Raw genomic sequence first — 24,467 nt, 5'->3', positions numbered from 1 at the left:
GACAGACAAGATGGTAATGGCGAACCAACCGGACATTGTGGTGGTGGATAAAGAACAGAGGAAAGCTACAACTTCAGGAAAAAGGAGCACGAGAAACTGGAGAAATACCAGGGCCTCAGAGAGGAACTGGAGAAGGCCTGGAAGGTGAAGACCACAGTGGTGCCTGTGGTCATCGGGGCCCTCGGGGCAGTCACCCCCAAACTGGAGCAGTGGCTCAAACAGATCCCAGGAACAACATCAGACATCTCAGTCCAGAAATGTGCAGTTCTAGGCACAGCCAAGATACTGGAGGAGACCCTCAAGCTCCCAGGCCTCTGGTAGAGGACCCGAGCTCAGAGGATGAAAGCTCCCAGGCCTCTGGTAGAGGACCCGAGCTCAGAGGATGAAAGAGACCACCCACGGAGGGTGAGAGGGGATTTTTTTTTTTTATGTATATATATGAAACTATTTCACTGTAACAAAACTAATTTATTTTAAAATCAGTTTCTGCACAAATATTGAGGTACTATTTCTCATTTTATATGGATTTTTTGAGACTAAAAATCAAATCTAATTGCATAAAAGAAAATGAAGATATCTTTTGAATAAACTGAATAAAGAAAATCTAATATCCAGTTTGTTTGTGCCAGCTTACAGCTATTATTAAACTGGATATTTGTCTGTTTTAAAGAAATACCTTTTGTCTTTTTTTAACCAGAGTTTTATTGAGTCAGTCAGTGCAGCTGGAAAAATGGAAAAGAAATATGATTTTTTTTTCATTCCCAATTTATTTGAAAGATTTAAACAGTCTGTAGATCCTTTTTCTTTTTTACCAGCAGTTGATTTTTCCTGTTTTGCCTTTGTGAAGTAAGGGACATATATTAAAGGGAATTTCACATGTGATCACTAAAGTTTCCTCAATTTCGGAAATTGAAAATTAGTCTGGTTTTCACATTTTTCTGTGACTGCTGTAAGTATCCCACATGATTTGTTGTTTAGGTCAAAGCACAGCTGAAAACTTTCAGCATCTTGTTAAATACCCTCAGGAGATTATCTCATGTTTTATGAAGTCAGCAAAGTGGACATGATGATGACTCGAGGGAAGTCTGATTTAGAGAAAGAAAGTAGAAATCTACAGTGAACATAAGAATTACGCCACCTCCAGCATTCATCTGTGACATCATGTTTCACAGGAGCATGGTGGGTGGAAATATATTTTCTTTCCCAGAAATTCCCAGAGCAACAAAACAAATCCAGACTTGCCTGTGCTCACGTTTTGGAAGAAGCCGCTCTGGAATCAATAAGTAATTAATTCAAGATGGAAAATAGCTGGTGGGGTTTTGTCAAACAGTGACACGTCTCATCTAATTTTGCTTTTACAGTAACACAAGCCTTTTTTTTCAAAGCCATGGTTACTTTAGGACAGTCTATTTTTTTACATAACAGAATAAACCTTGCTGAGTACCACCATATTAAATAGCAGTTAATAAAGACGATATAATCCGTCACTTTTCAGGTTTCTGCCCGGGCCGAGCATCTGGGCTCAGGCCTTCTGCACCAGGGCTGCCAACCCAACCCCGACCAGTTCATTGGGGTGTTTGCACAGAACAGACCCGAGGTGAATACTCCTCTATGCTTTTATTTTTTATATCTTTTGTGAAGAATGTCCTTTGGTTTGTTGGGTTTAACTCTAAATGTTTTCTTTCAGTGGATCATCTCAGAGCTGGCTTGTTACACCTACTCCATGGTGGTGGTTCCCCTCTACGACACGCTTGGTGCAGACGCTATACGGTTCATCATTAACACTGGTAACAACACACACCCTTCACACCGCTGACGGTGCTAAACCTGCTGAGTGTTTAGTTATCAAATTCTGCTATTTTTCCATCAGACGGTGAATGAAATAACTTAATGGGAATCTCACAGATACAATATAGGTTCAGATATTGAGACACCAACTGAAACCAAAGCAGGATTTAGACTGAGACATTTACACGCCATGGCAGCCATTACACATAAAACCTACCAGGTGATAACCTTTAAATCACAAAGGACTGAATAACCTGTTCATTTGATAAGATAAAATCCGATATGATTCAATATTTTTCCAACACAGAATTAAGTTTTGACTCTTGTAATATTTATAAGTAAAAAGGAGGTATACCCTCTTGACTCTGTATTTTGTTCATATTTGTTATTCACAGCCTTCCAGTTTGATTTTATATGTAGCATATTGTGATGCATTAGGTTTGCTGTTGAAATCTAAAAGTCAGATTTAAATCAGTTTAGAAGCTGATAAAGATTTTTACTGTTAGTCATACAACTTAAATCAGCTCATTTAACTTTACACTCAATGCTCATATGCTCAATGAAAACAAACCACAACATGAGCACAGTTACCACCACATTCCTGTCATTTTTTCTATTCAACAGTATCCTCACAACCCAGAGATTTTACATCTACGTTGCTATAGATATACACCTATAGAAACTTTCAATTTACTAGTAGTTTCCAAGTTTATGTCCATTTAAGTTCACTGTTGTCTTGACTGGGATGCCACAACTTAAAAGATTATCATAAACTGTAAACAAAGACGGAAGCAGTGAGATTGATTATTCAGACTTTTAAGAAAGAGTTTTTTAGTGTTGCTCAAGTTTAAAAACATACGCATTGAGCTTCTGTGCTAAATCTTTCTAGCATCACGCTTCTGATCAATTACCAATCAATTGTGCATGTATTTCTTGTCCTTTTCTGTTTCTCATTTGGTTAAATTCACACAAGGCTTTGTTTGCACTTGTGTGCTTGTTTCGTTGTAGCTGACATCTCCACGGTAATCTGTGATAAAGTCGAAAAAGCTCAGGTTCTGTTGGTCAACGTGGAGCAAAAGAAAACACCAAAGCTGCGAAGAATCATTCTGATGGACGCCTTCGACTCTGAGCTCGAGACGCGTGGCAAAGCCTGTGGTGTCCATGTTCAGGCCCTGCAAGAAGTCGAGGTATGGCAAACAGGAAGTAGCTTTAAACTGAGGCTCTGCAATGAAAATTAGAGGCCTAGAACATTTTTGGTTCTTACAGGGAGATTCAACCAAGATAGAAAATTATCAGTGTTTGATTTACCCCTGTTCTAAAAACAGAAATCCTCTGGTGGTTTAGTGATACTTGATATTTATCTATCAATTTTAGCGAATACTTCACAGGTTTACCAAAAAAAAAAAAAAAAAAATCAATGCTCCAGCTGCAGCTGATCCAGAATGCTGCTGCTGGCGTTCTCACTAAACCCAGGAAGTTAGAGAACATCACCCAGTTCTACAGTTCTTCCACTGAGAGAACGGACTTTAAACTACTGCTGGTAGTTTATAAATCACTGAATGAAAGACTCAGCTGTGTCAACCTTCCAGACATCCCAGGTCTCGTGCTTTAAGTCTACTTTGCATCCCCAGTCAGAATCAAACACATTGGGAGGATTCAGGCTTTATGCTCCACTAATCTGGAACAAACTTCCAGAAAACTGCGAAAATGCTGAAATCCTGAAAATGCTTGAGGCTAAAAACCATTTCCTTAAAGTTGCCTTTGATTAATAACTGGAACATAGATTCAATTTTAGTCTTTATTACAGTGTTTTATTTTGATGGTGACATTTGAGAAAATGTAATGTTTCTTGTTTGCTGGTTTATATTTTCATGTAAAGCACTTTGAATTCTCTGTTACTGAAATGTGCCTTGCTTTACTGTACTACAGGTAATATATTAACTCTTCATAATGTCTCAGTACAAAGGTCAAAATGTTTTTGTTTGTTTTTTTGACAAAGATCAAAACTCAAAAGCTATCCCACAAAACAAAAGGTAACACTTTATTTGAAGGGGGTTGAATAAGACTGTCATGACACTGTCATAAACATAACACCTGTCATGAACATGAATAAGCCTTCATGAATATTTATGATGGTTATAAAGCGTCATTTGGTAAATTATGACACTTTTAATACAAAGTTGACATTATTCGAAATGTCTTTCTTATGACAACTTGACATTAACCAGGAAATCATTACTGTTTAAACTTTACCTTTAATAACATAAAGTTACCTAATTTTTAAAGTGCAATCAGTAATACTTTTATAACAAATTTATATCAGTAATGATTTCTTGGTTAACGTCAAGTTGTCGTAACAAAGACATTTTGAATAATGTCAACTTTGTATTAAAAGTGTCATAATTTACTGAATGACTCTTTATGACAACAGTCATAAATATTCATGAAGGATTATTCAAGTTCATGACAGGTTTTTATGACAGTGTCATGTCAGTCTTATTCAACCCCCTTCAAATAAAGTGTTACCAAACAAAACAAAAAATAAACTTCAAAATGTGCAAGATTTTTGTGGCCAGGCGCCTTAACCTTATTTACTTTTTACGCATTTCAGCTTAGCAGAAATAGCTGATTGTCTTAAGTTTTTAATCACTCGTTTCAGAGAATATCAGAATATTCTCTTGTTTATGTTCTGAATTGAAACGTCTCTTAATTCAGCTTAAATCCAAGTCGGTTTATTTATATTGAGTTGTTTCACATCACTGAGACTGGTCTAATGTAGATGTGATATGCTGGTGAAATAATGAGTTGTTCCTCCTGTTGAAAGAGTGCAGCTTTTTAAGGTCACGAAAAAACTTAACAAACTGCTAATTTGAAAAGGGATAATGTTTGTAATCAGTTAAATTAACAGCAAAGCATCTGAGCATATGTAGTTTTAAGAAGCCCTGATGTTTTCAATCTGTCATGTAACATCGTGGGCCGAGTAAACATTTGGATGCCTTCCCACAATAATGCCTGCAGCGAGATCATTCCTTTTATAGTCGAGTTACAGTCAAAAGTCTTTAGAAAACACAGAGACAAAGATACATGCCAAGAGAGGCAGACAAAACAATCAGATGTTACGATTTCCTGCTGCTGGACATGAATAAACAGGATAAGCTTCTTCTTTGAGGGGTTTATCAGCACCATTCCTTGTGCTGCAGAATCTGATGAATGCAGGGCTCTTACGTTTCCAGAACCGACTGAGTCAACAGACGCGTTGCCATGGTTGCGTGTTTATGGGAATTTGTCAGCTCTGTTCATTCCTAAGAGCTAAAACGATCCACTGGTTCAGATATAGCAGACAGGTTGAACTGGATGGAGTCAGAACATTTACATAACGTTTGACTCAAATTGCATTTTCATGTTTTCGTAAGGAAACCATACGTTCAGGTGACAATGAACCTCCAACTTCTTAAAAAATGCTTAGACAAAGGAGGCCTGCATGTTTGCTGACAATTTACCCACAAATGTTCGGCTCATAGCTACTAACAGAAGATAATAAAGTGTATCAGAGTTATAGAATATTTTCTCTCACTTATAAAACTGACGTGAAGCCATCAGAGGAAACGACTCCAAAGCAATGGGTTTCTGTTGTATTGCATAAATTTATGTTACTTTTGGCATTTTTTTGTTTTGTGTAACCGTTTTTATTTATGTATTCTTTCCGACAGGCTCTGGGCAGGGAGCACTACAGAACACCTATAGTAAGTACAAATTGAAAGAGCTGCTAAACCTAACCATGTTATCAGGGTTTGTATACATGTTGGTTTTCTTGGAGGTGAAAACAAAGAAAAATGTAACTTTGAGCGACTTGTATAATGTTTTATTTTACATTGTCCTGTATGATCTCCTTTAGATAATACTGATAGAAAGTCTGTAAAGTCTGTTTTGACAGCTGTTACACCTGCACAGGCAGGCTGTGTTGACAAGCGAACAATGAGCGGTTAACACCGAGCGTTAACCAGCCTCTACAGTTTTAGCTGCTGTTTTAAAATGAGACAAAAGGAAAAGCAATACATCCTGTGTGTTCTCTCATAAATTTTTATCAATCTTGAACATGCAGACTGAATGTAAACAGTATAGTTTGCAAAAATGGAAACTGGACAATGTTTTACTGTTTTTTTATCTCAACAGCCGCCGGCCCCTGATGATCTGTCCATTGTGTGTTTCACCAGTGGAACAACAGGTAATATTTGGTGCAGCATATGTTGTATGCCTTTTCTTTGCTATCCTAGGAGGATTTTCTGTATATAACTGTTGCTATTTTAGCAAAATAAGTATGTATGTACAGCGCCACCACTACTGATTACATATAAAAATCTGTGTAAAATCCAACTTTTAGTCAAGTTTATCTATTCAGTACCAGAGACAGAAAAGTCATATTTCATTTCATTTAGTTAAAAGATGTAAAGATCTACAGTGTTTTGTTGCCCTAAACCTCAAAAACCTTTTTAGAGGATATTCTATATTTGTGCTTCTGCATGCCGTAAAGTGTTCTGCCCCTGAACTTGTCTTGGCAAACCAACAAGCTGGAAGATAAAACAGAAACATGAAAGTGTCCAAAAAGTGTCTGCAAATTTTTGTCCTTAAATAATTAGATTGGCTTATTGGCTCCAGTCGATTCCTGATCACTTACGTTGCTTTCTTCTGGGTGCTTTTGTGTTTATATCCAATTTTTTAAAAGTTTAGCCAAGTAAACTATTTTGTTTTTCTTTTCACAAAATAGCTAAAGCTCCGTCAGATAGGATAGAAAATGTCTGTGAAATTGAATTAGTTGGATTTAGATCAGGACTTTGACTGGGCCATTCTAGAATTAGAACTAATGAGTTAAGACTTAATTTTCCTTGGGGATCAATAAAGTATTTAAAATTTTGAATTGAATTTGAACAATATATTTTTATGTAAGCATTTACCTTCTGCTTCACAATTTGACATACTGTGTGTGTGTATCATCTAAAATCCAAATAAAATACACAAAAACATTGTATTTTCTTGAGTCAGAACAGAAATATTAACGTTTCTATTTTTAAAACCTGTAACCTGGGGCGCTTCTGACTGGTGTGGCATGGGACAGAGAGGAGGAAGCTGCCTGAGACGCCAGCTGCCCTTTGTTTTCTACTTGTTGACACTTACTGAAAAGTTCATGTCACCAACCCTGCTGAACAACAGGCTGTGTGCATAAATAAATGACAGAAGAGAAAAGCGCATATTTGCATGATCACATGCAGTTTATGAAACATTTATATGGCGTCTGTTAAATTAAGTTTTCATTGTCGGTATCTTAGGTGGGGGTTTCCTGTGCCCTCAGGAGGTTTGAGAAACCGGAACACTGACTCAAATATTGCCGTTTTTTGTGCATTTACTTGACGGCAGTCCCAGCAACAGAACTCTGAAATAATGACAAAATAATAAGATTTAAAGAGAAGAGAATCCCCTACTTCACATGGTAACTGTAACACTGGCATTTACTGTAAATCCAGCTTGTTCACAGCAGCAGAATGTTATTGTAATGACAGCACGATTTGCCCTCCCTTTTTAGATAAAACGTAGACTCTGGATCAACCGCCTACATGTTTCATCATGTCAGACGGCGGGAAAATCATGTGAGAAAAAAAGCGCTGTTGCTTTTTATGGAGGTCTTGGCCTGCAGCAGCTCCTCCCGCTCAAACCAACAAAGAGGTCATTTGAGGACCCAGTGGTATCAGTTTACAACAGACTTTGACCACCGCAAGCCTCCTCTGTTGTAAACGTCGCCATCTACTGGCATAAAACTGCATCTGTCTCAGCCTTAAGTTTTGTTTTCCAGACATCATCCAGCGTTTCTCACGAATGCTATCCAGCTGTGTTGCGACATCGGCTCTTTTCTTTGCAGGATATTGCAAGTGGTTACAGCTGCAGGGCACAGCTTTAGGAAAGGGGAACCTTTTATTTAAAACTCTCTGCTTTCTTGAACGTGAGTCAGGGGATGAACTGTGGGATTACAGAATTAGGAGCAAAGTTTTCTTTAAGAGTCAGTAAAAATTTCAGGAAGAAAGTTTGTGGCATTTTTCGACTATTTCCCTGCTAAAACAAATTTTAATGTGTCACTTAACTGTGAAGTGAAAAGAAGATAATACATGTTGGTTACATTTCTGTGTAAAATCTTACAAGTGTGGCATGCATTTATTTTCAATCTCCTGAAATAAATTCCCCCAGAAACTTAAAATGAAGAGGAATCGATTAAATGAATGTAATCAAGTGAGCGCTGATCAGCTGCTCTGACCTTTAGGTGATATCAGTGGAAACATGGTTGCACTGTAGCATGTCTTCAGGTTGTTTCTGGGCTGCTGCTTGAATTCCCATCAATGATCATCTCTATCCAAAAGAAGCTACATTGATATTATATGAAAATTTGGCTAGTCGCTTTTATATATGTATTGTGGATTAAATTTTTCAATAATTTGCACAGTAGTAATCTCACCAATGCTTTCTCCTGCTGCAGTAATCCACGCTTCTCAACATAGATAAAATGTCACATTTATTCAGTTTTATTACACTCCAGAGTATGATATCATAAAACTTCTACACCTGAAACTGGGCCCAGAAAGTCCCAGAAAAACAAGGTCAGTGTTTAGTTTCCATATCTTTGGAATGACTGTCATCCACCTGAATGGCTCAGAAACGTTTTACCTCTTATCACTTTTGGCTGGTGGCCACTACACATTGTGCTGCTAGTCAATATTATAAGTTCAGATTACTGTAAAATGTTTTCTGACATGAAATATGAATAAAGCTCCAGTGAATTTCTTTGAATAGCTTCTTGTTCTCTTATGCACCATGTGCTTTCTTGCTCAGGAAACCCCAAGGGAGTTATGCTCACCCATGGAAACGTGGTGGCAGATTTTGCAGGATTTCTTAAAGTCACAGATGTGAGTTATTCTCTTTCCTCTTTCCTATGGTGCCAGTCCAGTTTAATGAGTCCAAAATGTGTTTGTTAAATACAAGTGAATCATTTTCTTTTCATAGGCTTTTTTTTTTACTTGAGATTTCTTGGGAGTATCATAGGAAAATCATCTAAGCGCTTCCTTCCTTCCTTGTGTGTCCTGCAGACAGTCATTTTTCCAAACCAAGATGATTGCCTCATCTCCTTCCTGCCGCTGGCTCACATGTTTGAGAGACTAATTGAGGTAAATGGGCCGAGGTCTATGGGAGCAGGAATGTAATGACTGTGTGTAGGAGTTTCAGGATGTTAGCGTGGGCGTAGGAAGAATGTTTTTATGGAAGGTGGGTGTCAGTAACTGCATGCCGAGGTGGGACTAAGAAGCTACACCCCCTTTTCATCTCCTCCCACTCAAGTTTCAGTTTCCAGCTTCCAAAGTAAATGCCACAGGAGTGACCTTTCCTGTAGTTTTTCCCCTCTGGAGAGCAGGTTACATTATTTTGATGTCTGCAGAAGATCATACACACACACCAGTCCACAAACATGACTGCCTCTGTAAGAAGTCCTTAGCTGTGGGTAAAACCTGATGCTGAGTGGCTGAAGGAGCCAGTTAGTTTTCAGTTTCAGATTTAGTCACTGTTTTTGCCGAACTATTGTGGCTTGGAAAAAAGGAGAAAATTTTCCAGTGCTTTCACTGTTTGAAGATTTGTCATACTCGTGGGATCCAAAAAGTGAACAGTGGATGCCTTTTATTCTTTAGTACACTTCAAAGGACAACATGCCTGAGAAACGTGTCGCATCATGTTTCATGTCAGTTGATATTAGTTATTTGTTACAGGTGATGTGGCCTTTCCTGTTTTATCCAGTTTCCTCTCAAACTTTTGTCTAATTTTTTCTCTACTTTAAGCAGTTATGAGAAACATTAAACTGCTGCTGCGCAAGTTATGTTGCGTTCACCCCCAACACGTTTTGCGCATCAGGCGTGTCTGGTTCACCTTCATCGTCTATGTGGGGGCGCTTTGTTGGACAACAAGGCGCATCCAACACGTCCGACAAATAGGCCGGCAACGGAAAACAATGGCTAGAGCGATTTTGACACGCCCTCAACTTTGAATATAAACCAGATGCACAAAATGCGTTTGGTGTGAACGCACCATCGTCTGCATTCAAAGTGCACACTCATCGAACTTGAAGCACCGGGTGCGTTTTTGACACGTGTAGAATCTTACACCTGCCGTAAATAACGTGACCATGAACGCACCACAATGTTTCCATCCCAGTCTTAAGTTTTTTGCAGCTTCCTAACAGGTTTTTGTTGTTGTATTTCTTTGCATGTATCTCTATCCACACATAACCAGGTTTTACATGTTTGATGAAAAGTTCCACTTTGTTTTCACTTGATATGAACATATGAGTCAAAGTATCTTGTTCCTTGTCTTTGGTGTTTTCTCTACATGCTGTGTGGGACTTCTTATAGTTTTGTTCTTGCTAATTTTAAATGAAAGAAAGATCTTAGGAGTAGTTTTCTACAGATTTTCCCACCTGATCTGTGGATTTCTGCTGCTTCTCCAGAGTTTATTTGACCTGGTAAATTTGCAGTTGTACCTTCCTCTTTACATTTTTGGCTGGTGAATTAAATGGATCTCTGTGGGATAACAAAAGCTTGAACAAGCTTGTTATGTAAACTAGCTCTCCTTCTCCACAACTTTACTCCTCACCAGTCTGCTGTGTTCCTTCATTATGTTATTTGTTTAAAATGTTTCCCAAGAAACCTCTGAGGTTTTCACTGAACTGTGTTCATGGATTGCAGTGGTTTTAGCTGGGTAAAGAAGGCTGACATGCATTTTCTAAGGCGTGAATGCAGTTTGAGCTCTTGCTCTCTTATAATAAGACCTTAACAAATGACCCACATCCTGTACAGAGCACATGTTGCTGCTTTGATCAGCTGGCATCTCACTTAATGCATTGTTATTAGCTGTTAGAAAAAAACTAGCTGGTTTAGCAGAGTTGTTTTGAAAAGCTCTGCTGATTACAGTGAGCCGAACCGTTCCAGACAGAAAATGTATTTTACTTATTGCTGTTTAGTTTTGACTTTTTTATCTGAGATGTTGACATGACTGCTGACAGCAAACAGAGAGACCTCAAAAACAAAGAGGCTTTAAGAGACATGTGAGGCTGCTTGCCAGTCCACATTTCTGAATTTGCATATGGACCGTGTTTGTTGCATCACATCTCAGTAACCGGTTGCACACCCAGACATGAACCACAGCTTAAATCTGTATTGCATTACCTTTCCTGTTATCCATTTTTAATTTTGTCTGGAGATTAAGGGAATTTGTTTTTATCCTGTGTCAATCCCAGATGCCATTTTTGTTAGATAAAGGTGTGTGTGTGTGTGTGTGTGTGTGTGTGTGTGTGTGTGTGTGTGTGTGTTATTTATGATTATGTCAATTTGTGCTGCATGTGGCTGAGGTTAGTTTGCAGGCAGGCTGCACAGGAGTGTTGTCAGAGGCGTGAGACCCAGACACAGGAAACCACCTAACTTCCCCAGAGATCTGTATTTCGGGTCACACGATAAAGCAACTTCAGCAATGTCGCACAAACATGCAGCGTTGTGCAGTTCTATGCCCTCAGACGTCTGAGAAACTGCATGAAACCCTTTTTATTATTATCATTTGACAGAAACCAAACTTTAAATTGTTAATAAATAGAATAAGTATTTAAATTAAACCTATATTCCTGTGTGTTAGTGTCATGTTGGATTTTAGTCTCTTGACCCACATGCAAGTTTCACACAAGACCGGAAACACTGTTCAGTGAAAGTTTTAATGTTGTTCAATTGTACAATCAAATATGCTCCACAGAATGGTTAGACGATTCAGCTCAGGATCTGTTGGAGAGGGGAGATGTTAGTGGGGAGCGGAGATGAGAGATCTTGATTGGACTGGATGAACAGGCTTACTGTCTTTCGGATGGTCGTTGCGTGGGGGGAAATGCTAGGATCTGTCAGCGTTTCTGAGGTCCAATGATGGAGAGGGAAGCGGAGAGCAGCAGGCGGAGATGTTCGGTCTTTGGCAGGGGCGATCTTTAGGTCCGGGCGTGGTTCTTGGCTTGATCCCGACAGCTCATCGTTTTTTCTGAAAGAAGACACAGAATTACTCGAAGTCTCGTAAAAGCATCTAAAGTATGGCTTCTGGGTAGATTCTGACCAACAAGTGGGACCATCGAGCGATGAGCGACTGTTCCTCAGCTTCTTAAAGGTCCACCAGTCAATCATTCGGAATCAGCTGCCGGTGCGCCAGCCTGTCAGAGCTCTCCTCCGAAGATCCTCTATAGGGAAGACCACTCCCACTGACTTGAATCCTAACAGTTAGGGGTTAACTTTGTGTGCATGAAGTTGGAAATAAAAAGCATTAACTGGAAATGTCCTCAGCTGATACTGACTGACTTCCTATGCTGCTAATTTGAGTTGCTGCCTGTCAGAGTTTGTTTCCCATACTATTTTAAAATGGCTTGAGAAGTTATACCACACAACAGTATTGTTGAGTTATTGCAAAGAAAAGTGTATTATTTCATGTCCAACCAATCAAAGGGAAAGTCCCCTTTGTTTGGTTGCCTGATGCCAGTTTGCCATGGCAGGTTGACGGTTCTTAAAGGTTACAATGACAAACACACCTGAATTAAAGGGGCGGGGCATAGTGCCATTTTATAGCACAAGCAAATAACTGTGTTGCTTTCAGTTGTGGTAAAAATGCTATGGATAATCATAATTGACTCAATAATCATAATTTGACACCTTGAAATTAGGCCTCTGTCTCTTTAAGAACCTCACACTCTTTCATAATTAGTGGCTGTGTAATGTCTTTGTAGTGTAAAGCACTTTGAATCGCATTGTTGCTGAAATGTGCTGTAAACTTAAAGTTGTAACTTGTAACTTTTATTAAAAAAAATATTACATATTTGTTGAAACGGTCACTATGTGGTGACAGAATGGTATGAGACAGATAAACCGAAAACAGAGATCTCCACTGCCTTCTCCCAGTGCTCCCAGTGCTAACTAGAAGCAACCAATCAGAGCCAGGAGGCGGGTCTTAGCACTGTTAGTCACAATCTCATGTAGCACTACTCATCCCCCACAGTAGCAGCTAATGTTCTGATGCTCAGGCTAGTTAGCTTAGCAACCGATGTCGGTGGATAAACGGTTCTTGGCGCTTTTAGCAGTGAGTAGATGAGGATGATTGACAGCTCTAAGACCCTCCTCCTGCCTTTCATTGGTTGTTTTTGGTGCATTTCCTCAGACGGTAACACTAGCTCAGGGAAGAAGTGGATTAAATTGATTTTTTCACAGATTATCACGACATACTAACAGTTTCAACAAATATGTAAAAAGCATTGTTCTTTATAAAAGTTACATTTTTGTCTATTAAGCAGTTTAAACCACATTGGACTGAGAAGTAGTTCTTATGATGAGACTCGCTACCACCTGGTGTTTGCTAATTGCTGCTGCCGCTAGTCTTGAGGAGCTGAGTGGGGCGAGGCACAGTGGATGGGCTCTCTGTGAGGCTGGGAACAATCATTTAGAAAACCCTAAGTGGTTGCAACAAGAGATTCAGTGATTCCTCACACATGCTTGACGGAATCACAGCGACTCTTCTGGTTTGGTTTAGAGGAGGGAATAACATAACAACATGATGTGAAGCTAAAAAAAACTTGATTTTACATAATAAAAAGTGGGCTCTGAGAACTAGGACACTTGGTTTTCAGTAAAGAATACTCATAAAAATTCCAAGTGTAAATCCCTGTGACTTAGATTTACAATAATAATTACATTAACGCAGCAGCGTCCTTAACCTCATGAAGTGATAACACAACTGAAACAGCATGTTTAGCTTCCTCTTTTGACAAAATGCCATGAAACTTGTGAGTGTGGTAATCAAAGCCATGACATTTACAACGACTGTGATGACATTAGCACAAACTGGTACCCATGTGAATGTCCAAGTAGGTTTATCAGAAGTAGAGAGGTCCTTTTGGGTTTTCTTAAAGTTCTCACATTACAGACACAAAATAAAAGCTTTTAATGTTATATTATGTGATAGAACCAACACAAAGAAGCAAATTATTTTAAATTGAAAAAAAAAAAGTATTTTTCCTTCCAAACCTTTTACTAAATTTGTAGTTTTGCATGGTTTGTACTGCTAAATGAAATCCAGCACAAATGAAAATCCAAACCTAAAATAAAAGCTTTAAAGTAATTTGGTCTTATTTTATGTGATATAACAAACACAAAGAAGCAAATTGTACTGTACTGCTGAATGAAATTCATTGCAGCCAAGATTTTTCAGAAGTAACTGAACCAGTAAATAGCGTGAATACTCTAAATGTATTAGATCTTCTTTTTCTCTTATATTTGTTTTACACTTCTTGCACTACAGGATTTGAATAACAGACTCCTGAGCTTTAGGATAACTGTGTTTGCCTTGTCCACCGGTGCAGAACGTGGTCTACTGCCACGGAGGTCGGATCGGCTTCTACCAGGGAGACATCCGGCTTCTGCCCGAGGACATGAAGGCCCTGCGGCCAACCATTTTCCCCGTGGTGCCTCGGCTGCTCAACCGCATGTACGACAAGGTGAGGTGAACAAACACGGAAAGGCTTTTTTAAAAGCAAACAAACAAATAAGCTCACACAGTTTTATGCAAATCTTTTTTTTATCTGTTATATTTTATTCCAATTCTGTTGCCATGCTTTATCTGTTAAGTTTAGTAAGTTGGAAAAAATATAAGCAGTTAATCCTCTGGGATCCACGGTCGTTTTTGACAAATTTTTATTTTATCTTTATATATTCCTCAGTAGAAGCCATTAATATTGTCTTATGTTGTATAATGTTTCTGTAGCACAACCTGAACTTTGTGAATTGCCACTTTCCTTTTGGGTATACTGTGAGTGCATATTAGACCTTGAGTCACATAAAAACATAAAATCCGAGTTGGAAAATTTTTTTTATTTTTCATTGTGAAACCCACAAACATGTTTTTTGTTATTTCGAATGACAATGTATACTGCAGTGCATATTTCTTAAACTGATGTAAAAATGTTTCAAGGAAAACATTTTTATAAAATTCTTAGCATGAAAATGAAGGCAATTTGTTTGCTGCAACGCCATCACAAATCAGACATGTTAAAAAGTCCAGGGACTGTTAAGGGTTAAAAACCTAAACGTATACCTAGAGGGATGAAAAAACACCTAAAAGCTTGTATCTGTCATAATGTGTGGTTTTAAAGTAAATCCAAATGCAGCAGGTGGAAAAATTAAGAGCAAAGACCTTACAACAAAAATAATGGGGAACACAGGGAACCAGAGCAGAGCAAAAAAAAAAAAAAACAGGAATCCAGAAGAGAAGATGGCAGTAAGTTACAGGAGGAACCAGTAAGAGGAGTACTGGGACAGTGAATGCTGGAATAATGGACCTGGCCTGATTGGATACCTGACTGCAGGTATGAGGGGAGAGAGAGAAAGTGGCACATGGGGCTAGGAAATGAATCTAACTCTAACTAATGACTAGACATAAGGAACGTAGTAAAAGTAGAGGAACTTTAAATAACTAGACAATAGAAAGAAACACAATAAACTAGAATCGCAGAAAGGGCTGAACTAAAGTAGAACAGAAATATGGCTGATCTAATCAAAGAAAGATATTAAGGAACACAGAATAATAATGAAACTAGAATCAATAAATCATCGTTGGCCATAGCAGTGTCTGTCTGTAGTAACTCTGTTAGTGCTGTTTGAACCAGTGGAAAAACAAACAGCCAGGCTATGCCCAGCTGAAGACATGTCTTCTATTTTCAGATTTTTAGCCAGGCAAACACCCCGGTGAAGCGCTGGCTGCTCAACTTTGCTGCCAAGAGAAAAGGGGCCGAAGTCAGCAGAGGCATCATTCGCAATGATAGCATCTGGGACAAAATCTTCTTCAGTAAGATTCAGGTAAATAATCTTATTAGGACGAGATGAACTCAGACATTCCCAGTCACTCTCACCCCAAATTTAGTTTGATTCTCCTAAACACAATGCAGAAGCTCCGTCTCAGTCCCAAATGTGGGTGGTCCAGAGAGTAAGAATGAAACCAGCATCAAAACGCAGATTCTTCCTGGCTCTGCAGCCCACAAACCATACCCTGAAACAGTTCCCTGAAGTTGTTTCAGTTTTAGAGTGGCATCCAGAAAGGAAACATGTTTGAACTGTACCCTCCATGTTTACTGTCTGGGACAGTTGGTTTCAGAAATTGCAAAAATAAATTAATCTCTTATCCAATTAACATAATTTCAAAATGGAACATTTTTGAAAGCTCCTGTATTGTTTATGAAGAAAGTACCTCAATTAGTGACTTAATTTTACTTTCTAAAGTTAAACAAACTTCTAATTAGTTATTGAGGACATTCAGTTTTCCATCAGCACTGTAAAACTTTCAAATTCAAAGGTACTTTATTCATCCCAAAGGGAAATTAAATGTTGTTGTAACTCATATTAATTCAGATTCTTCTAAGAGTTATTGTACATCGTGATGGCCGGTGGCTGTTGTAACAGTCTGTATTACAGTGAATTTGAAGAAGCCTCTGACTGAAGACACTCTGGCAGTGGCAGTATCATGCTGTGGGATTCTTGATCAGAGTTGAAGCAAATAAAGGCAGATGGAGCTAAATGCAGTTCAATCATTGAATAAAACCTGTCAGAAAACCTGATCTGAGGCTGACATACCGGCTCTATTAAAAATGGGAAAGACAAGAGAACATGCCATTCGAATTAGGCGGATCTTCTAGAAATGGCTAGCATGGAGGGTACTGATGTTGTATTAAATAATTTGGTTTTGAAAGTTGAATCTGTTTTGTTAAGAGATAAACTGAGGTTGTTTTGTAGATAGTATCAACATTTCTGCCTACAAATTATATCACACACTGCAAAAACACAAAATCTCAAGCATTTTTATCTAGTTTTTACCACAAATACACTTGAAATAAGTCAAAACCAACTTACAAGTAACTTTTCAGCAAGAAATAAACTTTACTTGAAGTGAGTAATTCCTTAATATTGACGAAAACGTTCTAGTTCCATTGGCAGATTATTTCATTTATAATCTGGGGAAATTGTCTTATCCTAAGTGAAATAATCTGTCATTATTAAGGAACTGTTTAATTAAGACAAGCTCCTATATCTCACTGAAAAGTTACCTGTAAATTAGTTTTGTCTTATTTCAAGTGCATTTGCGGTAAAAACTAGATACTTTGTGTTTTTCCAGTGCAAACACGGCTAAGCTTCCTGGGTCTCATTAACATTCTCCATTTTGGTTCAGGCCAGCTTGGGAGGAAGGCTCAGGATGATTATAACTGGAGCGGCTCCTACCTCACCCAACGTCCTGAGTTTCCTCAGAGCAGCTCTGGGTTGCCAGGTCAGACACACCCTCACAAACAACACATGCCATGCATATTTACATTAGCTGAACCAGCATAGTTAAAGACTGTGGAGGACATAGAGGTGCAGAAAGTGGTCACATTTATCAAAAGGAAGAAGACAGAAGAAGTCCTCAGTCTGGGTTCTGCAACACAAACCGACCCAAACTGTCTACCATGACGACGTCGATCATCCACAGACACTTTATTCTAAACCGTAGGACAACAGGAAGACAGTTCCCACTTCCCTTATCTCTGCACTTCGCATGTTCCCGTGTAGGTATACGAGGCATACGGACAAACGGAGTGCACAGCTGGCTGTACCTACACCACACCTGGTGACTGGACCTCAGGTGAGGCCTCATCTCTAATCTCAAACCAATGAACTGTTTCCTCCAACCAGAGGTCAAAAGGTGATGACAGTGACGAGTAATCAATGTCAAAAGCTGGATGAAGGTCATTGTATGAACTCTGCTGTGGCTCTGTGAGCTGCTTTGGCAGCGAGGATTGCGTGGCCGTCACTGTGGCGTAACATCTCAGACGCTCGGCTGTGTCTCCTCTTCTCCAAGTAGATGATTTATGGATGGGACAAAAAATGAGAGGGAGTGAGGGTGGAAGAGCGAGGAGGTCTATATCCGTTTTTCTAAAGAGGGGAGAAGGGAGAGGCCTGATGAATCCAGTGGAGATGAAAGCTGTTCAGCCCAGGTGGTTTCCCACATCTCCAGGCAGGTGCAGAGGACCATGATTGCCTCCATTATGCTCTATTGTTGTACATAAATAATCTTTGTCATATTAACACAAATAACTGCTTTGAAGTTGCATATACAACTAAAACCAGCCAACATTCCTTCCACTGCTTTGAGATTGCATTCTACCTACATAGTAAATACATTGGCCTTAATGATGCTGCATATAATAAGACATTTTAATTTACAATATTTCTGAGCTGGAAAAGAAATATTGAGTTTGTCATTAATTTTCAATTTCTCAATTATGATTTTAAAACTCTTTTTAGAAGTTCTGTGTTGCTGAAATATATATAAACTGTGTGACAGGTGAGGCTTAGACGGTGCACAGCATCTACATGTGATCTGTCAAAACATTCAATTTATATATTTATCTAATAACTCCTCAGACGATTTCTTTTGGGGGGGAAGCTGAAAAAAATTTTTTGTTGCTGCAACAGGTTGTCTGAACAATTAAACATTTTATACAAGAACATGTAGCTCCTTTAAAGTATAATTTAATTGAAGGTTTCTGCAGAGTCATGCCGTCAAAGGCATTATATAACTTTTACAAACCTCTGTGCTTGTTTTGAGCCAACCGCTGCACAAACCAGTCATGAAGGCAGTTCAACATCGCCCCCTGCTGTCCAGTTTTCAAATATATATATATTTTTTTGTTTTTTATAGTAGGCAGAAATAGTTTGCTGAAACTGTTAAACAATTCACCTAACGTTGTTTTCTTCTAGGTCATGTTGGCGCTCCGCTGCCATGTAACCTCATTAAACTGGTGGATGTTCCTGAAAAGAACTACTTTGCATCTAAAGGAGAGGGAGAAGTAAGCAAAGTATTATTTTCCTGTCAGAATAATAACATAACAAACTGCTTATTTGAATCGTATATAAGATTTTATTTAAATTACTGTAACATCTACCAGGTCACTGACTTTCTTTTTAAGTTTATTAAGTTTTCCATCTGAACTCTTTCAGGTCTGCGTGAAGGGACCAAACGTGTTCAAAGGCTACCTCAAAGACCCAGAGAGAACAGCCGAGACGCTGGACGCAGACAGTTGGCTCCACACCGGAGACATTGGCAAATGGTTACCAGTACGTTACATAAAGCTAACACCAGCTGTGCAGCTGTGTCATACAGAGACGTTCCAAAAGGTGCTGAGGTTCTGTTCCCTTTGTCGTCTGGTGTAGAACGGCACGCTGAAGATCATCGACAGGAAAAAACACATCTTCAAGCTGGCGCAGGGCGAGTACATCTCCCCTGAGAAGATCGAGAACATCTACATCAGGAGTGAACCGGTGGCGCAGCTCTACGTTCACGGCGACAGTCTGCAGGTACGACGTCAAACCTTTCTATCAAATTCACAGAGTTTCATTTGTAGCTTCTCCTCTAGAATCCTTTGGCTTTTTTATCTCTTGGATTGATGTTGTGACTGCTTCTTCCAGTCCTGTTTGGTGGGAATCGTGGTTCCTGACCCTGAAGTGATGCCTGAGTGGGCCAAGAAGAAAGGCATTCAGGGAACTTACAAGGACCTCTGTAAAAACACAGTAGGTAAAACTTCTGCAAACTTTCATTCTAAATGATTCTACAACTAATATAAAGTTAACACTTATACATTCTGTGTTAACAGGAATTGAAGAAGGCTATCCTTGAGGATTTGGTGCGTCTGGGCAAAGCTAATGGCCTCCTGTCGTTTGAGCAGGTAAAGTATTTCTACACGTTACCAATAACCAAATGAACTCCAAAATTCTTTGAAACCTGCAAAGATTTTTCTCTGCAAAAAGCAAAAAGCCAGATTAAAGTTTGCAAATGCAATTACAGGACAAAAACTCCTTAATCTTTTTTCTGGATGGTAGACAGGAAGCTGCAAATTTAAGTTGAGCATGAAGATGATATTGGAGCTGGGGGTTTTTCTTGGTCTGCACTATTTCAGTCCATGTTGAAGTCAAACTGGGTCCATTGACTCTGGTATTCCACCAGTTACCAGCAGGCTTGCTTCTTGGATAACATCCTAACAAATTCCATTTTTCTGAGGGAAAAAGTTTGAGTCAGAGGGTCATAAATCAATCTCAAACCGGCTGTTGTTTCCATTTTCCAAAGGTGAAGAACATCTACATACACAATGAGATGTTCTCCATCGAGAACGGCCTCCTGACCCCGACGCTAAAGGCCAGGCGACCCGAGCTGAAGGAGTTCTTCAAGAACAAGATCGACGACCTCTACAGCAGCATCTCCATGTGAAGGCCACCATGAGCGCATTTTCCTTTGAGCATCCCGACACAAAGATCTGTTTCTACCTGCAGTGGGACAATACTGCATCTCATGAGCCAGAACATGCTTTGGGAAAATAAACCAAAACTGTCCCAAATGTGGAAGATTTAAAATGGCTGTTCAGAACAACAAAAAAGAAAAAAGGGAAGACGGTGCACATTGTCATATTTATTCCTCATAATTATGCATTTACTGTATAGATAAATTCAGCTATATGCTCAAGAAGTTGTTTAACTTTTATTCTGGGATAATTGGTCGTAGTTTCCCTTGTGGCATGAATTCGTCACGTTAAAAACCAATCAAAACTTAAGAAGCAAGTCAGTGTTTAACACTGCATCATCTACTAGAGGGAAGCATAGAACAGCATATTTAATCTGAAATGGTAAATGCAAAAGAAATATTTATGACAATGTGTGTTTTTACATACGTTTCATGCTGTCTTTTGTTATATTGGCTTTAAATTAGGCACATTAAACTTACCAACACTGCTCCCTGCTGTTGATCCAAACAAATCACTGCTAGGATCCCAGAAGCAGGAAAAATCACCTCAACATTGACCTGATCATCATTTCCTGTCACTCTGCTCCCCTCCCTCCAGCTTCAATCAGCCAGACAAACAAGTGTGTGACCACAAGTTTGATGTAATTGTGTGTAGAGTAGCTGCAAGAGATTTCTAAAAGTGGGAAACGGGCTAATGTAAATCCACCTTTCTGCAAACCTCTGCTCTGCTTAGTGCGGAGCATTTACCCAAATGAAAATCTGTTTTTAACTCATTCATTGCAGGGAGAGTCATCACTACACGACTGTGGCCAGACATTCAGCATGCATGCACTTTGTTCAATGTAAGGAACTGGCCAGATGAAGCTGTCGTCTCAGCTGGTCCAGTCGCTGCTTTATTTTCCATTTTTTTCTGCACAAAGAATAGGTCTGGTAAAAACTAAAAAATCAATGAATGAATGAATGCAAAACCAGGGATTAGGGCAAAGCATGCAGTTTGCCATGCAACGCTGAGACCATTTGACTTTCAACGCAAACGGTTTTAACATGAGGCTGGGTTACGAAACTCCGCTCAGAGCGATGGAGGGTTAACAGAACAAGCAACTTTTAAACATAGGGTACATTTGTTTTGTTTGAAGGGTTTACAGATAGTAGTAATGCATTCGCTTTTAAAGTTGATTACCGTCCCAAAGCATAAACAATGTGGATGTACATAAATGAGGACAGGTAGATGTAAGCATATTTATTAAAATCAACCGTTTTGAATGACTTTTTGTTTTTGTTCTCTCTTTTTTGCGTGTTGTAGGAAAATTGTACTTAATTTATTTATGTATTCTGATGTACAATGGAATCAGCACCATATCCTTGTAATGACTCATCGCTGCAAAAGGGATGAGGAAGGGCGGGGCAACAGGAGCAGGGCAGTGAAATTAAAGATATTCTGGAATGATTTTAAAGGAGTCTGTTGTTTTTTGCTGCTACGAAAGGTCAGCACTTTGTCTGTCAGGGAAACATAACCATTGATCATTTATTATAAAGTTATGTGGACATTTTGGCAATTTGAATATCAAAATTAAATTAATTCACATAACATTGAGGCAAAAGAAGCATTTCTCCAAATCAATTTCTTTCTACATACAACTTATGAAACATAAAACCTGAACTTTTGGTTAAAACAAGCTTGTTCTTCATTCAGTGAAGTTACATTGAGAAAAGTATCTGAAATTTTACTCAAGAGAAGTGATTCTTTGTAATACTCAAGTAAACGTCAAAAAGGAAACGTAGTGTAGTAAAAATACTCCTAAAAGTAAATTTTCCCCCAAAAGTTACTTATGTAAATGTAACTAGTTTCTACCCAACTCTGATTTACTCAGATATACTTAGTTTGATTACTTGTAACAAATTAAGTTGGATCACCTGTTTTTCACCGTGGTAAAAATTTACATTGGACTACACCTGTCAGGCGTTGCAAACAGTTCAAATGATGTTTGAATAATTGAGTTACCAACACATTTAATTCCCTTAATGGAATATTTTTAATCGAATTGGATTTTATGTTTCATACTATTTTTTTATTAGACAGCCTAAAGCTATTCACAATTCGCACGGAACCAAACCTCGAACAGAAAACACGTCAACAGTCAGTAGGTAATGACCCGGCAGGTGTGCATGGTTGCTAGGCAACGCCCGGACCGTGGAGAACGGCTGTTGACAAAAACTATTTAACTGGCGATGATGACAAACGTTAAATCTGAGAATACGTTTAAAAGGAAATGGAGCAACTCAAGCGCCAAGTTAAAGTTCGTCGTGACAGTGGGATTCCTTACAAAGGAGAAACACCCGTAAGGTTGGCGACCCGGAGGCGAGAGAGTAAGAAACTGATGGAAACCGAAAACAGTTTAAGCTAACGTTGACACTCAGCACTATTTATGTTCTTCAATAAAGCCTCTTTTACTGCTTTTTGGGAAGATAATCAGCTGTAGATAATGTTATTATCTACACTTAATTGGTATGTCTGAACACTACGGAAGAAGATTAGGGACACGGGGAAAAGAACATTAATTCTGACTTTTTCTCAGAATTTTTATTGTAATTTGAGAATTGTGATTAGTTTTTTTCTTTGAATTCTGACTTTTTCTCAGATTCACGAAATTCTTTGTGTCTGAATTCTGACTTTAATCTCAGGATTCAGCATTTTCAGGTTCCAAAAATGATACAAATTCTAATTTTGGTTTCCCAAATCATTTTGGTTTCAAGATCTAGACTTATGTAAATGCCACAAAAAAAGCAGCAAAACACAATTATGGGTATTATCACCAATCCAAAATTTGGATTGAAATGGTCCTTTTTTATGTTTTCAAATCTGAGAGGGCACTTATTGTTTAAGTCAATCAATGTTTCACCAGTCTTCATTTGATTTTTGAGCTACAGCTGATCAAAATATAATCCAGAGTCCTGAAAATCAGACATAAACCTCCCCTTAGGGTAGTCGGAGTATGATAAATTATACTTTGTTCTAAATTTTCAGGATATAAGAGACTTCTGACCAGCAAATGCTATGACCCATTACCAGAAAGGATAGAGGAAGAAGAAATAAATGAACCCAAAGTCAAACCAGTGAGCCCTGTACGGGGAACACTTTTCTTTACTTTTTTTTAACTAAACCTTCAAATTAGTTTTAATGATAAACATTCAATATATATTTGAGTGTTTTAAATGGACCGCTGCTTCTCAAGCCTGATTCATTTTGCTTGTGCATTCCCAGGTTAGTGCTTCTGCGCCGTTTACTAAAACCAGACGAAGCCAACCAGCTTCATGTGTTACATCTGTTGTTAAAGCGTCTGGCCATCAAAACTTGTCAGAAAAAGCTTCCCCAACAGTTGCGGTCCAACTCATCCCAGAGGTCCAACGATGTGGTGGGACTCCAGAGAGTGGGACGACTTGCGTCATGGAAGCAGAGTCAACTTTAAACTCTGATGATGATGATGATGATGATTATGACTCTGACGACGATGACTATAATGAGGCTGATGCCTCAACAACCATTAGCAACTCATCCTCCCCAGAGATCTTCAGAAAGGAAAGGAGTGGTATGTTTATCCATCCAGTGTTTCTGGTTTGGTAAAGAACATCATGAATATTTTAACATTTTGGTCACCAAACCTCAATGTATATTTTTGGACAAACCAACAGAAAGAAGTGCAAGTGATGCAAAAGTAAAGTGATCTATTATTTTACCTTCTTTTGTTTTGCTTTCAAAAATAGTCTGAAAGTGTGGAGTAGGTTTGTATCACCCCAAATAAAATCCAGAACAACTTAGCTATCTCCAGAAGTTCCCCAATTAATAAACAGACTAAACGTAGATGAAAAACATAAAGGAACCAACAGATGCAGACAGATTTTGGATGAATTTGTAGAGAACTTTAGATGCAACTTTGAGTTTAAAACTGGGATTTTTCACTCACTTCAAATGGAAAATGTAAAGTGGAGCACAAGGTATTCATTCAGTGTTTGTTGCTTTTATTTACATTTATTAATAAAAGAGGCCAAAACCATTAGAGACTTTAGCTAAACTGCTATATTAGGCACACATATTTAATAAACCTGTCAAAATAAAGCAAGAGTGAGCCATGCTCTATTTTTGTTGCCAAGACACAAAAAATGCAAAAAGAAGATGAAAAATTTAGTAAACGGTTTGCTGGTTGTTTTTTTTTTTTTTTTTTTTTTTTTTAAGCAGGCAAATCTGCAGGACTGTTTTTGTTTTGAATCTA

At 38.6% G+C, this 24,467-nt stretch overlaps 2 protein-coding genes across 4 annotated transcripts in view; both read left to right on the top strand.

Moving 5' to 3' along the window:
* The window catches only part of acsl6 (acyl-CoA synthetase long chain family member 6), a 42,662-nt gene extending 21,518 nt beyond the window's left edge, over positions 1-21,144 (top strand). For all 3 annotated transcript variants that reach the window (XM_015037487.1, XM_015037489.1, XM_015037488.1), the window contains exons 5-21: positions 1,496-1,597; positions 1,688-1,787; positions 2,797-2,975; positions 5,499-5,531; positions 5,962-6,013; positions 8,662-8,735; positions 8,916-8,993; positions 14,243-14,377; positions 15,600-15,734; positions 17,098-17,193; positions 17,475-17,547; positions 18,666-18,754; positions 18,906-19,022; positions 19,119-19,262; positions 19,374-19,475; positions 19,559-19,630; positions 20,029-21,144. In XM_015037487.1, coding sequence (XP_014892973.1) covers positions 1,496-1,597; positions 1,688-1,787; positions 2,797-2,975; positions 5,499-5,531; positions 5,962-6,013; positions 8,662-8,735; positions 8,916-8,993; positions 14,243-14,377; positions 15,600-15,734; positions 17,098-17,193; positions 17,475-17,547; positions 18,666-18,754; positions 18,906-19,022; positions 19,119-19,262; positions 19,374-19,475; positions 19,559-19,630; positions 20,029-20,169 — 1,722 coding nt within the window. In that variant the 3' untranslated portion in view covers positions 20,170-21,144. The remainder of the gene's footprint in view (positions 1-1,495; positions 1,598-1,687; positions 1,788-2,796; positions 2,976-5,498; positions 5,532-5,961; positions 6,014-8,661; positions 8,736-8,915; positions 8,994-14,242; positions 14,378-15,599; positions 15,735-17,097; positions 17,194-17,474; positions 17,548-18,665; positions 18,755-18,905; positions 19,023-19,118; positions 19,263-19,373; positions 19,476-19,558; positions 19,631-20,028) is intronic.
* A 999-nt stretch (positions 21,145-22,143) lies between these two features.
* Positions 22,144-24,467, top strand: part of LOC106950550 (uncharacterized) — a 7,720-nt gene continuing 5,396 nt past the window's right edge. Inside the window, exons 1-3 of the mRNA XM_015037486.1 lie at positions 22,144-22,566; positions 23,225-23,322; positions 23,462-23,786. Of these exons, the coding sequence (XP_014892972.1) occupies positions 22,470-22,566; positions 23,225-23,322; positions 23,462-23,786 (520 nt within the window). The 5' untranslated portion in view covers positions 22,144-22,469. The remainder of the gene's footprint in view (positions 22,567-23,224; positions 23,323-23,461; positions 23,787-24,467) is intronic.

Source organism: Poecilia latipinna, unplaced genomic scaffold, assembly GCF_001443285.1.
Source record: "Poecilia latipinna isolate Pla-1442-1.1 unplaced genomic scaffold, P_latipinna-1.0 Scaffold407, whole genome shotgun sequence".
Taxonomy (NCBI): domain Eukaryota; kingdom Metazoa; phylum Chordata; class Actinopteri; order Cyprinodontiformes; family Poeciliidae; genus Poecilia; species Poecilia latipinna.
Note: the sequence above shows the minus strand (reverse complement) of the source record. Positions and strands in the feature narration are given on the sequence as shown.